Source organism: Saccopteryx leptura, chromosome X, assembly GCF_036850995.1.
Source record: "Saccopteryx leptura isolate mSacLep1 chromosome X, mSacLep1_pri_phased_curated, whole genome shotgun sequence".
In the NCBI taxonomy this organism is placed as follows: Eukaryota; Metazoa; Chordata; class Mammalia; order Chiroptera; family Emballonuridae; genus Saccopteryx; species Saccopteryx leptura.
The window spans coordinates 40,440,174-40,454,948 of record NC_089516.1 but is presented as its reverse complement, the minus strand read 5'-3'; the positions used below and the strand labels follow the sequence as shown (position 1 = coordinate 40,454,948).

The 14,775-nt window shown below is 45.1% G+C and overlaps 1 protein-coding gene across 5 annotated transcripts in view; it reads right to left on the bottom strand.

Moving 5' to 3' along the window:
• Positions 1 to 14,775, bottom strand: part of KDM5C (lysine demethylase 5C) — a 36,178-nt gene that overhangs the window by 16,369 nt on the left and 5,034 nt on the right. For 2 of the 5 annotated variants that reach the window (XM_066357533.1, XM_066357536.1), the window contains exons 3-12: positions 12,370 to 12,492; positions 11,888 to 12,058; positions 11,238 to 11,369; positions 10,183 to 10,306; positions 9,893 to 10,074; positions 8,469 to 8,627; positions 6,625 to 6,744; positions 6,345 to 6,503; positions 5,155 to 5,336; positions 4,899 to 5,061 (exon numbers count right to left, since the gene is read on the bottom strand). In XM_066357533.1, coding sequence (XP_066213630.1) covers positions 4,899 to 5,061; positions 5,155 to 5,336; positions 6,345 to 6,503; positions 6,625 to 6,744; positions 8,469 to 8,627; positions 9,893 to 10,074; positions 10,183 to 10,306; positions 11,238 to 11,369; positions 11,888 to 12,058; positions 12,370 to 12,492 — 1,515 coding nt within the window. Of the gene's footprint in view, positions 1 to 4,898; positions 5,062 to 5,154; positions 5,337 to 6,344; positions 6,504 to 6,624; positions 6,745 to 8,468; positions 8,628 to 9,892; positions 10,075 to 10,182; positions 10,307 to 11,237; positions 11,373 to 11,887; positions 12,059 to 12,369; positions 12,493 to 14,775 lie in introns of all 5 variants that reach the window. The other 3 variants (XM_066357532.1, XM_066357535.1, XM_066357537.1) reach the window with 2 other exon arrangements.

The following is a 14,775-nucleotide window of genomic DNA, read 5'->3' as shown; positions in this document are numbered from 1 at the left end:
TCTGCTAGAGTGAGGAGGGTCATATTTTCAGCAGCCCAGCATGGGAGGGTATCTCACAGCTTTTTTTTTTTTTTTTTTTTTTTTTTTTTTACAGAGACAGAGAGAGAGTCAGAGACAGGGACAGACAGACAGGAACGGAGAGATGAAAAGCATCAATCATTAGTTTTTCGTTGCACATTGCGACACCTTAGTTGTTCATTGATTGCCTTCCCATATGTGCCTTGACCGCGGGCCTTCAGCAGACCGAGTAATCCCTTGCTCAAGCCAGCGACCTTGGGTCCAAGCTGGTGAGCTTTTGCTCAAACCAGATGAACTCAAGCTGGCGACCTCGGGTTCTTGAACCTGGGTCCTCGGCATCCCAGTCTGACGCTCTATCCACTGCGCCACCGCCTGGTCAGCTCTCACAGCTTCTTATATAGACATGAGCCAATCCTTATTTTCACTTCATTCTTCTTTATCCCCAGAAGGTCTGGTGCCACCAATTATATTAAACCTTTGGGGGATTCTGAGGTATATATCAGGCTGGTTCTCAGATGTACCAGTACTTGCTTAAGGTTCAGCTTTCTTACCGTTTTCTAGTTTCAAGCATTTTGTTTATCACTGCCTTTTCGTTTTTCCATCTCTGCTCTTTTACTTTAAAAAACAAAACAAAACCCTTTATGCCAATTTAGTGAAGTTTCAGTACTGAATGGAAGTATCCATGGGTATACTTAATTTTATATATGTGAAAACTGAGTCACAGAGAAGCCTCAAGTAGCAAAGTCAGAAATAGAACTCAATGCTCCTGTCTCAACCTACCCCCTCATTTTGGCAAGATCACCATTTTTACCGAGAAGTCTCATAAGTTTTCTAAGATGAATATTCAATGTTGATGAAGTCTAGGCAAAACAGGTACAGTGTCAAAAAGGGACCAATACCTTTACTCTCCAGAAAGCAAAACTGCTAATACATGTCAAGAACCTAAGATGTTTATAACCTTCAATCCAACGATTCCTCTGCTAAGATTATATATTAATGCAGTAAGAATTAACATCCTAACAGTACTCAATCTTCCCATTCATGAAAACATCTACACATTTATCATCCATCAACTCCCACCTCCAAAACAGTTTCTTCTCAAATCTATCCCTAATTAGAGGTAACATCAGCATTTCTTGCCTGTATTACTGCATTGAGCCCCATTACCAACCAGTAGAACTGTTTCCTAAAAATGCATATCTGAGCCCTGGTTGGATAGCTTGGCTGGTTAGAGCATCGTCCCAAAGTGAAGAGGTTGTCAGTTCGATCCCTGGTAGTAAGGACACATACAGGAACGAAGTGATGTTCCTGTCTTTCTCTCTCCCCCTTCCTCTCTCTCTAAAATAAAAAAATAAATATATATCTGACCCTACTGAGGAGTCCTCACATGAATCTCCAAGTGCACATGATAAAGTCATAGCCAGACAGGCAAACTCTACTCTTCCTTCCAGAGTCATTTCTGCAAATACTTTCTTGACAACTTCACACCCCTTCCTAAGGACCCAGTCTATTGTTCTTTTGTAACACCTCTAACATTTTATTCTAACTGTTCACTTACCTCTGTCCTCCACCCATCTGTCAAACCTGTAGGCAGGGACACGTTTATTTACCTTTAGGGTGATGACCAGAGACCTTGCACAGAAGGAGTTCTAGCAATATTTGTTGAATGATCTAGTTCCAGCCTTAATTTTATATATGTGAAAACTGAGTCACAGAGAAGCCTCAAGTAGCAAAGTCAGAAATAGAACTTAATGCCCCTGTCTCAACCTACCCCCTCATTTTGGCAAGATCACTTTACTGTATCCTACACAGTTACCGTATTTTAAAAAGCTCTCCTCACTTTCTGCAGCTGTTTAAAAAATGACCCAAATGTCCATCAACTGGTGAATAAACAAAATGTGGTCTACTCATACAATGGAAAATTATTCCATTATAAAAAGGAACGAAGGTCTGACACAGGCTGCAACATGGATGGACTTCGAAAACATTACGCTAAGTGAAAGCCAGACACAAAAGATCACATATTATCTAATTTTATGAACTGTCTACAAAAGGCCAATCTATAGAGACAGAAAGCAGATTAGTGGTTGTCTGGGACTAGGAGCTGGAATGGGAAGTGCCCGTAAAAAGGCACAAAGTACCTTTTTTGGGTGATGGAAATGTTCTAAAACTGGATTTTGGTGATGGTAGCACAATCATATAAATCTGCTGACTATATACTTAAAATGTGTGAATTTTACGGTATGTGAATTATACTGTAATAAAGCTGCTTTTTCAAAAGACTTGGTATTTTTTAAAAAGTGGTTATAAATAGTTCATAGTCAGGAAACAAAGATCATCCTAGACCAGCACTGTCCAGTATAATGCCAGCCACATATGCTCTTATAAATTCTCTAGTAGCCACATTAAAAAAGTAGAACAGGTACAATTAATTTCAATATATTTTATTTAACTCAATGTAGCCACAATATTATCATTTCAATGTGTAATTGTTATACAAAGGTATTAGTGAAATCTTTTATATTTTTTGTTTTGTACTAAATCTTGAAATTCAACATGTGTTTTACCTTTTAGCACATTTCAGTTAGGTCTAGCCATGCTTCAAGTGCTCAGTAGCCACAGGGGCTAGTGGCTACCAAAATGAACAGTGCCGTTCTAGCTCGTTAAACTTACAAAAGAGATTATAAAAATCCACATAGTGATTAATACTATGTCAAAATTTACATAGAAAAACAACAGGTGGAAACATTAAATGTGAAGGAAATTAGGATGACCTCTCTATTTCCATTTTTTGGAAAGGGGGCATTTTTCTTTTATAATGAAAATAATACTTATACTAGTATATATCTATAAAAAGAAATGGCCTTCTCTCACCAAAGATGAAGGAGGGGGCAGGCTAAAGATAGCTCTGGAGGAGCTCCAACTGGCTAAACTGCAGCCTGTCAACACGAGAATATGAAAATCACAGATGCCTTGGATTGAGGGATACTGCCATGAGCAAGAGAAATGCTGTGGAAGCAAAGAGCACATGTTTAAAAGTCTGCGATCAAGTTTTTAAAAAAGAGATAAGGACTAAACAGCTACGTATATATGCATTTTAGCTGTCTGAAGCTTAAGAATTCTCCTCTACTCCTACAATTTTCCTTGACATTGTAGGCAAGTTTTGAGGAAAGGTCAGACCTAATGTCTAATTGTGAAGAGAACTGGAAGGGCCCTTAATCATCTTAACATCTCAACTCCAGTAATTTTTAAATAGGGTGAGGTGGAGATGGAAAAGGATACTCCATCTCTAAGTGGAAGAAGGCTGCCTGTACTATTGCAGAATGCTTCCTCTAATTCCTTAGATATATCAATCCTTGGTTAAATACCACTAAAATGTATAATAAAAAATATAACTCAAAGGGTATATAGTATATCAAAACAAGGTGAAGACAAGAAGAAATTTGGCTGAGAATCACTGACCCAGTCCAAAGTCCTACCCAGGGATCTCAAGGAGACATTAATTCAGGAAACACTGACTGCCTATCATATCCCATGCATTAGACTAGGTGACAGGGCAGGTAAGGGTGGGGAGTGGAAGGGAGTAGGGAAGAGTACAAAATAAGACTCTAAGCAGAGGTGGTAAATGTACTGATCCCTTTTCCTACAGGACTGGTGATCAGGCTGTTTTAAGAGCCACACCAGGCCCTGGCCAGCTGGCTCAGTGGTAGAGTGTGGATGTCCTGGGTTTGATTCCTGGTCAGGGCACACAGGAGAAGCGACCATCTGCTTCTCCACCCCTCCCCCTCCCATTTCTCTCTCCCCCCTCTCTCTCTTGCTTCTCCTCCCATAGCCATGGTTTGATTGATTCAAGCACACTGGCCACAGGTGCTGAGAATAGCTCTGTGAAGCCTCTGCCTCAGGCACTAAAAATAGCTCGGTTGCAAGCATTGGCCCCAGACAGGGGTTGCTGGACGGTTCCTGGTCAGGACGCATGCAGAAATCTGTCTCACTATCTCCCCTCCTCTTACTTGGAAAAGAAGAAAAAAAGACCCACATTGGAAGCTAGCTGACTCTAATCAATGCTGGGAATTCCCAGGAATTTAAAGTCCCTTATAGGTAAAATGTTTTATAGGGTGGGAGATGTCCACAGAGGAGGATAGTATAAGCTAGGATTCTGGGTTCAACATTTTTTTTTTAATGTTGAAAGAGAACACTTTTTAAAAAGTTACTACCCTCTTCCGGCTTTACTGGGATACAAAACATCATGTAAGTTTAAGGTGTACAACAGATTGACTTGATAGACTTACAAAACACATATATACTGCAAAATAATTACCACCATTGAACTTTTGACCTGTTAAGTAAAAGATCTACACACTGCTCCAAGGGTTCTAGTATGGATAGTATGTCAGAGCCTCCTAGCTGTCCCGATATTCTCTCACCTTCTTTCATAATAATATGACCTCCAATTTGTACCTGGTACATAACCATCCAGAACAAAAATCACATTTCCCAGTTTTCCCTGCAGCTAGATGTGGACATGTGACTAAGTTGTGACTAAGAGGAAATGAATGGAAATGATGTCTTCTCTTAAAAGTAAGGAGATCTGTCTAGCCCTGTCCTTCCCCCATTTCCCTCTTCCACGGGCTAGAATGTAGATGTGATAAGAAACTATCCCTAAGGTGTTGCCCTCAAACACCTGGCTCAGAAGGTTCACCATCATATTGTATAATCACTATTATTTTGGGTCCCTGTTAAAGCTGTCAAACCGACAGCTCAACTGAGATACAACAGGAATGAGAAAGAGGGAGGAGTAAGTTCCAAACAATGACCATCACCACTACAAAAGACATCACTAAATCATTCCGACCCCTTGTCCGTGTTTCCTGGGGACTCACCGGCACGCCATGGGACATGAGGGTATTGGGATTCATGAGGGTAACAAGTTGGTGCAGGAGGTCAGGCTGGCTATCAAAGAGCTCAGGTGTCAGCTTCTTCATCACCTCCTCCAAATGTTCTGCTGCAAGTGAGGGTACTCCATACCAAGTCTTTGGTTCACCCCTGTCCAAGTCAAAGGGGAACATACAGAGTGGTCACACCTGTGGTCCTGAGGGAGTCCACCCTGCTTTCCTGGCTCCCTAGGGCCCCACTCACCAGTGGAGGTAGTTGATGGAGTAACTCCAGTGATCCTCAATATGCCAGCAAAAGGCTGAGAAGACCATGCCTACGTAGAGCCAGGGCACCTTCATGCCGGAGATATCTGCATTGATGTGGCACAGCACAGACTGTTCCAACACTGGCATCACATTCAGGTTCCAACCACTGGTAGCATACTCCTGTCAGATCAAGGATTTGTGGAAAGCAGATAAGGGTTATAAGGAGCTAAGATCTTGAGCCCAGGGAAAGTTTTGAGGTCACAGACTCTTTTGAAACATCTAAGAAACAGCATAGATATTCTTCTCTCCACAAAACTCATAGACACAAAACTGCAATTTAATTCAATTTCAGGAAGGCTGACAGATACACCCACCCACCAAAATACCTGTAAGTTAAAAGACCCTGCTCTGAACCAAAGTGCTTCCCCTTCCCTTGAGGCAGGCCTGGGCCTTCCTTCTTTGCTGCAAATACAATCTCAGTCCCTGAATATCTTATGAACGAGCCAGGTACCCTGCTAGGCATTTCACACACCTTCTCATTTAATTCTTATAACAAATCTGTAAGGCAGATACTATTCTCATTCTACAGACAAGGAAATAGCCAATCTCATGACTACAGTTGCCATGCCAGTATTAGGTTATGTTCTTTTTTTTTTTTTTTTGTATTTTTCCGAAGCTGGAAACGGGAAGAGACAGTCAGACAGACTCCCGCATGCGCCCGACTGAGATCCACCCAGCACACCCACCAGGGGGCGAAGCTCTGCCCCTCCGGGGCGTTGCTCTGTTGCTACCAGAGCCACTCCAGGCCCTGGGGCAGAGGCCAAGGAGCCATCCCCAGCGCCCGGGCCATCTTTGCTCCAATGGAGCCTCGCTGCGGGAGGGGAAGAGAGAGACAGAGAGGAAGGAGAGGGAGAGGGGTGGAGAAGCAGATGGACGCTTCTCCTGTGTGCCCTGACCGGGAATCGAACCCAGGACCCCTTGCACGCCAGGCCGATGCTCTACCACTGAGCCAACCGGCCAGGGCCTAGGCTATGTTCTTTACACAAGTATCATCTCATCTAAACCCCACAGCAACCACAAAAGGCAAACACATTTATCTGCATCCGACGGAGCCACTGAGTCTTTTAGACATTAAATGACTTGCCTAAGCTCACAGAGCTGACATATAATCATGACTCATCCACTCACCTCCTCTTCAGGGGTTAGGTGCCGCTTACTGTCACTGACAGGGAAACCGCTGCCAAATTCTTTGGAATGGATGTCAGCCCCGTACTCAACCGTCACATCTTCCTCGATGCTATTCACAAGCCGCCAGAACTCCTTCTCCACAAGTTCTGTGGGCACCATCTGGGGAACAAGGGGAGTGTATGACTGTGGCCCATCAGATCCTAGCCCCACTGACCTAGGAGAGCTAAGACCATCACCTATGACCCTAGCGCTGCCCCTGCCCCAGCCCTCCATCACCTACGTGCACAGGCATGTTGAAGTAATCGGCTTTAAAGGAGTCAGCCATCTCGCCAAAGCTCTGCAGAGTATATTCCCGGGTAGCCTGCTCAAAGCCAAAGGCTTCAGGAGGGCGCTTACACTCCTGAAACCCAAAGGAGAACATGTCACCAAGGCAGAGGTAAAGAGGTGGAGATGCCTCGAAAGCTGGAATCAGGGTAGGAGTAGGGAGGAAAAATAGGCCTAGGCCTGCATTCAAGGCCTCCGAGGCAGACCTCATTGATAACTCCACCTTTACTCCTAGCACTTCAGCTTAATTAGTCTTTTCATTTTCCATGTGCTCACTACCATGCTCTTCCTCTTTGCCTCCTTTTAGACTTTACTATCTAAACCATGGGCTCTGACTTTATGCTACTCTATGCTCTCCAGCCACCATTTTTTCTCTCAAGCTAAAATATGAGTTTATGCTATACAGGGTATTTAGGAAACTTATTTTTATGCCCAGACTGGAATTACAGGCCTGAGAAAACGGCAGTGAATATTCTAGTAGAGTGAAGGGTAGGAAACAAAGGCACTAGCTTTACAGTGCCAAACTCTACACTGTTCCTGTTCTTCAAATTGTCTCAGAAGACTGGATGCAGGTCAACCTCACTTTGTACCTACACTCACGGTTCTAGAGGAGAACTAGGTGTGCCCTATAGTCTGACACACACTCTTCTCATGTCTGAAAAACAAATGTCAACCTAGTCTGCTGACCTACAACCACTTAAGAGAGCCAAGCAGAGGCTGAGAGTCTTTGCCACCTATGATACTGTTGGTATCCAATGTACTCCCCAAAGGAATCTCCACCACTACCAAGGCCACTCATTATGCCCTGTCCCGGTCGCTTTCCTCGTCTGTGTATGTGCACATGCACACTTGGTCTCTACGACCACAGCTGAGTCTCTAAGATAAGGCTAGAGAGTCTATCAACATCTGCTTTCCAGAAACCCAGAGAGAAATGTAGATAGGCACCAAGAATTTGAGAGAAGGTGGGAAGCTCATGAAACCGACCTGGCACTTGCCAGGCCTCTTAGCCCTCACTGATGCTTTCGCTGCTCTCCTTACTGCCCCTCTTGCACCAGGTACATTCTCCCTAGACACCCCTGCTTCTGCATTCCCCCGCTCCCCAGTCTAGAACTCCTGCTCACTCTTCCAGGGAAAGTTTATATCACCGCAAAACAATTTAATTATCACAAGAGAAGACAAACAAATTTTATAACCGTATCATGGAACCCCTATAGGAGATAGTCATTAATAAATAATATAGAAAAATAATAAATAAAATTATACAATAAGATAACTAAACTTGTTAAAAATAATTATATATATGCAACAACAAAAAGATGAGAAGAAAATATACCAGACTATTAACAATGGTTGTCTCTATGTGGTGAGATAATAGGTGATTTATCTAGTTTCCAAGCTTTCTAAAAAAGACAAATAATAAAACCTTGAAAATCAAGAGAGTAATTTTTTTCTTCATATTCATGTCCTTCAAATCTACCCTTAGCCAATTTCCTCTCTTTAGAACTTCTATACCTCCAAGTTTCCAATACACAATTGAGCATTTGATTATACCTCATTACACAGTTCGTTTAACCAGTACTCTTATCTCCCCAGGTAGTCTGGGAGTTCCTAGAGGACACAAGCAAAAGCCGAGTCTCCTCCTCTTCCTTTTTCCCAAAACTCTTCCCAGCCTAGCCCCACCCCAAAGACCCGAAAACATAAAAATGTGGCTTAGCTAGGAAGCTGCTCTCAATAAAGCCAGATAAGGAAGGCAAGGATACCCTATACGGCAGACACGGACTACGGCTGGGGAGGCCTTACCGCCATGACACACTTTGGGCATCGCCAGACACCCTTGGGAATCTCAGGCAGAGGAGGCAGGAGGCAAAAGATATGGTAGTTGTCATCACAGCCATCACACAGCAGCAGTTTGTCGTCTTCATCCCCTCGGGAACACATCCGACATACATACGACTCGATCTGCCAGGGTAGAGAAGCAATAGTTCATCTATTTAAGCCCTGACCAGCCTTCATACAGAAGACTCCTCTGGAAAGGACCCAGGTTCCCAGAACTCTGCATCAGAAAGCCGCAGTACTTGCTAGCTGGACTGCTCATGGCGCTGTACAGGCTAATCACGCTAGGTCTGGAGTTAAACTGCATGTACACATCATCTCCCCAAATAAACCGGTCGACTTGTGAAAGTAGTCTTGATTATTCAATATTGAATCCTCCATTTTTATTCATTCACTAAGCACTTACTGAACACTTGTGTGTTCTACAGTAAGATGGCATGGCATCTGCCTCCTAAACACACACAGTACTCCAGAGACACGGGTTCATAAAAATAACAGGGCCGTGTATAAACTGCCAATAGTGGCCCGTAAAAGGTACTGTGGGAGCCTGACCTGGGTGGCGCAGTGGATGGGACACTGACCCGGAATGCTGAGGTCCCAAGTTCACAACCCTGGGCTTGCCAGGTCTAGGCACATACGAGAAGCAGAAGCAACTGCTGTGAGTTGATGCTTCCCGTCCCCCACCCCCTTCTCTCTCTCTCCTCTAAAATCAATAAATAAGATCTTTTAAAAAATTAAAAAATAGAGAGACTTAGGGTTTCTTTTCATTTTAAAGAAACAAAGAAATAAACAAATAAAAGGTGCTGTGGGAGCCTAGAGAAGGAAGCACTCAAATCAGCTGGAAACAAGGAGGGTCACCCTTAAGGAAGGACTTCACTGAAAAGATAACACTTGAAACTGGAACCTGAAAGCAAACCGCAATGGGGCAAAGTGCAGGGGGAAACTCTTCCAGGCACAAGAAACAGCATGTGCAAAGTATGGGGCAGCAAAGAGCATGGTGTGTCGGGGAAAACACACACACAAACACCTACAAGTAGTTCAGTGTGGCTATGGCAGAGGAGTGAGGGGGCAACGCTGCGGAATGAGGCTAGAGGCCAGCAGGGCCTGGATCATGCGTGGTAACGAGGAACTTGCTGGCCTTTATCCTGAAACAATGGAGGGAGTCTCCTTTTCTGGACCCTTCCGCACTTCATGTTGACAGTTTCACCACCCTTTCTTGTTCTCTGTTCCAGGTAAGCTGGCCTGTTTCTCCAATTCAGTGAGCTACCTGAGGGCAGGGCCCACCAGGCCCACACTTCCGTTTAATGCAACCTGGTCCAGTGCCATGCTGGGGAAACGCTTGTTGAAGAGTTAAGAAGCGGAGCATTAGGAAGTCAGGGATGGGTCCTTACAAACTGGGCATTGCTGTGGTTCCTCCGCAGCCTCATGGTCATCTTGGTGCAGGGCTCTGGGCTGTGACTCAGCTCCTCCTTGCTCTCTATGAAGGTCTTGGGTGAAGCTGACTCCACCTTCATGTCCCCGCCTGACTCCTCCTTCACCACTACCGTGGGGGGACACTCAGGCCCTTCCTTATCTGGAGAGAGCAGAACAGCTCTAAAGCACAGTTCTGGAACAGTCAGGGCCTCGCCTCCTCTCCCAGGTGGGGCCACCCTTCACACCGCCCCAGACTTTCAGGCCTCACCTTTCTTCCGCAGAGTCTTATCCTTGGCCATGAGGCCCAGACCCATCATCTTGGGGCCTGCCCCATAGATCTGTAGCTTCTTCAGCTCCGGATTCTTTTCAATGTCTTCCTCCGTGGGTTCCGGCTGGAAGAAAGAAGGAAATAAATCAAGACTGCTACCTGGGGCAGACTGCCCTATCCTGAAAGAACAATAGCTAAGAGCAGGCGTCCCCAAACTACGGCGGGCCGCAATGCTGCCCCCTGAGGCCATTTATCCAGCCCCCACTGCACCTCTTTCATTGGTGGTCAGTGAGAGGACCACTGTATTTGGCAGCCCTCCAATGGTCTGAGGGACAGTGAACTGGCCCCCTGTGTAAAAAGTTTGGAGACCCCTGGCTTAGAGTCTATATCATCTGAGCTTACGCCAGGGGCTGAAGCATAGGTGGGCTAGAGCAAGAATTCAGAGCTGCTTTTTGGAGACTGAGGGTAAGAAGGTCCCTCTCTTGGAAATGAATTAAGACAGGATCTCAATTTTCTCACCTCTAAAACTGAGAATGAGAATATTAACTCCTACCTTAAAGTTATAAGGGGGGGTTGGGGATTACAAAAAGAAAGAAATCTAACAGTGCTTGGCACTGCCAATAAATGGCAGTGACTAATAGGATCTGCTAAATAACATGCTTTGGTGAGTCCAGGGACAGTGTCTATCTTGTTCTCTGTTGCATTCCCAGTGCCGAGAAGAATGCCTGTCATGTACGCTTTGCCTGAAGCTGAGATACAGGTGTAAGGAGAAAGAACAGTGCTGCACCTAAGAGCAGAGTGCGTCAGGAAAACAACATGGCAGGCAAGAAGAGCAAACCTAGAAAAGATAACTGCATGGACAGACTAAGAGCCAGCTTAGAAGCTCAGCCGAAAGTGGAGGGAAGAACAAGAGCGAATTCAGAGAGAGGCACACTACTGTTCAGAACTAGAGAACCGAGAGAAGGGAGAGTGGAACAGATAACAGTCTTGGCCACAGGGAGGGAGAGGACTCTTTCTATCCCAAAGCCTTAAGTTAGAAGGAGGGAAGTACTCACATCAGGCTGCAGTCTCTTGGCCCGCCGGCCATAGCTGTTGAACTTGGAAGGCTGCACGGACTGTCGAAGGGGGATGCTGTGGGGTTTGTATTCCTTGTCCTTCTCCTCATTATCAAACGGACGTGTGTTACACTGCTGGGGACAAGTAACGAGTAGAGGTTAGGGCATGGTGTCCCAGCCCCCAACAGCAAAAACTTCCCTCTATCCTCACCCAGAGGCAACCAAAGCTGTGATTACACCTCCCTGACCCACACCAATAGGCCCTGCTCAACTGGTCTTTACCGCTTGACACCAGCATACACTTTGGGAATGCTTCTCATTCTTTTGTTTATGCCATTCCTCCTTCCAACCACCTCCCCGACTAAATCAGACTCCATCTCTTCCCAGACCTCTCTTGCCCAAAAGATCTCTCCCTTATCTGAATTCCTCTATCCGTTAAACCTTAGTCACATAACAGACAGTAGGCTGGCCCTGCAGATAACTAAAGGCACTCTGACCCTGGGCAGTGTGGGAAGAGAATAAGCACCATTAGAAAAAGATGAGTCTAGCTCCTAGGTCTCTAGTCCACTGAACCAGTTTCATTAAGAGCAAGTGTGAAAAATCTGTGTCTGGGGGGGAAGCCTCCTTCCACCGCGGCCTGGCATCCTTACCACCAGGTTGGCTCCAGACTGGTACATCTCATAGGGATAAACGATGCGTTCATAGTGGGAGCGTAGCAGGGAGCCAATGTTTTTGCCTGGTGGGTAGTTGAGGCGCTGGGCCACCCGGGCCCACCGACGGTCCTTGCAGATGGCTTCATAGCCACCTTCCTCCACCACGATCTGCAAGGACAAGCAGGAAGGGACGTGGATGTGCTGTGTGCATGTACATGAGGGAGTAGGCCTGCAGGAAAGGCATGAGGACAACTCCAGCCCCTCACTGCACTGAGGGCTACCCCCTCCTCCTACCACCACCACGAAGACTCAAATTTCAACAAGAGATGTCCAGAAGTTCTGATGACAGCTTGTGTGCTATCAGGCTGTGCCCTTCTATTGCAGTCTAGAGATACAATATCCAAACCAAGGGAGCCCCCAGAATACCAAGGATATTAACGTGTGGGGTAGGGAGGGTTTTGAGATAAACCTGTTCTTACTTTGCTGAGGCTGTAGAGGTCCAAGATCCGCCGTTCGACATTGGGAATCTTTAAGGAGGAGCCTTGGATTTCCCAGAATTTGGCAATCTGGTCCAAGTAGTTCAGTTTCACTCTCGTCTGGGCCTGGAAAAGAAATGGTTCAAAGAGGCTGACACTTCCACTTGACTTCTGTCTTCTGGACTAATCTTACGGGAGGAGGAAGGGTACAAAGTGGCTCACTACCCAGGGCCTCTCACAGTGACTGGATCTCAAACTCGAGGAAATGGTTAGCCCACCTCTCTCTCATCTCTGTCACCTTCTACTTATTAGGCTATGCCCAAGGTCCCAAAATGAAAAGGGTTCAGGTCACAACAGCCAAAACTTTACATATACTCATTCTCAATCTTTTGAGTATCATCACCTCTTTTATAGAGAACCTGTATTTCCTCATTCACAAAGCAGGCACCAACAGATCTGAACGTCAGTATAACAATACAATGATATACTATAACGTGTAATGGTATGTAACATAGTACCGCTACATCAGCAAAATGGTTTTTTTTTTTAATTTTTTATTTATTCATTTTAGAGAAGGGGGGAGAGAGAGGAGGGAGAGGAGCAGGAAGCATCAACTCCCATATGTGCCTTGACTGGGCAAGCCCAGGGTTTTGAACCGGCAACCTCAGCGTTCCAGGTCAACGCTTTATCCACTGGGCCACCACAGGTCAGGCCATCAGCAAAATGTTTTAATATATAAATGAATCTGGTAATATGCTGTGGGTACACCTTAAAACTTATACAATGTTACATGTCAAATTTACTCATAAAAAAGAGTGATCTGAATGTCAAATAACAAGTTTCAGCTTTTCCTCTGCTACTGATTTGCTGAACAGCCTCGAGAAATCAGTTTTATTCCCTGGATCTCCATTTCCTAATTATAAAAGGGAAATAAAGTAAGTGCTCCATCCATTTACTCCAGAAGGGTGAACCTATAAGAGGAACAATGATGGCCCTCTGGGAACTCCAAAATTCCACCTAAGCTCTAGGCATGTTCCAGAGAATGAAGGCACCAAAGGAGCACACTCATCTCTTCTACTGCACCACGAAACTTGTTTCATGGCAGCTGAAGGGTAACAGTGCATGCTGGAGACAGAATGGCCTCAAGAACAAAGAGATGGTGTACCAAAGAGCACTGGCACCCGGCCAATCCAGGACCCGAAGTGAGCCAAAGATCCTAGGAATAAAGCATGTATCATGCATCCCTGAAATCTCAGTGACCCAAGTCCATGACCACCTCACCCTGGTCAGAGGGCATGATTCTAGAGTGATCTAGATAAGTCACTACTATTTACTACCTTGCTCTGATCCTATTAAAGGAAACAGGGACAGGTCTACTTCATAGATGAGGAAAACTAAGGTCTATTTGTATAAAGAAACAGCCTATGGCTCCCTAGATGTTAGAACCCCTAGGAAGCCAGGAACTCTACTCCCTCCATTTCAATCCCTTAGCTTTCCAACCCTGGCCTCATCTCTGCTCTTCCCCCTCATTCGCCAGCACTATCTTTCTAGAAAACCTGCCTTTGTCCCGTATTAGGTGACAACTTGCCCTTGCTATGCCCCCACAGATCTGGTCAGATCCATTTCTCTAAAAAACCTGTATGCCTTATAACAGATGAGTTTTGCCTAATCTGAACAGTACCTAGATTGACCCTAGAACACTGATTCTCAATGAGGGGCAATTTTGCCCCCCAAAGCCACAGAGCAATGCCTGGAGATATTTTTGGTTGCCATACCTGGGAAAGGGTACTAATGGCATCAATGGGTAGAAGCCAGGGATGCTGATACACATCTTGCATTGCACAGGACAGTTCTCCATGACAAAAAAATTATCTGGGTCAAAATGTCAATAGTGCCAAGATTGAGGAACTATAGTCTAGAACAGTGGTCCCCAATGTTTTTTGGGCCACGGACCGGTTTAATGACAGAAAATATTTTCACAGACCGGCCTTTAGGGTGGGACGGATAAATGTATCATGTGACCGAGACAAGCATCAAGAGTGAGTCTTAGACGGATGTAACAGAGGGAATCTGGTCATTTTTAAAAAATAAAACATCATTCAGACTTAAATATAAATAAAACAGAAATAATGTAAGTTATTTATTCTTTCTCTGTGAACCGGTACCAAATGGCCCACGGACTGGTACCGGTCCACGGCCCGGGGGTTGGGGACCACTGGTCTAGAAGACAAGTAAGATTTTAAGTCATGGGTATTCAGCTGTGTCTAATATCCCCCCAGGACATTAATAAGAAGGGTGGTAGCACACTTCTAAACTACATCTGCCATGGGAAACTCTACGATCTTACCTGGAACTGGCTTCAGGGCACCCATTCATTTACCGTGGGGACAGTCTCAAGCCCCTAATGGA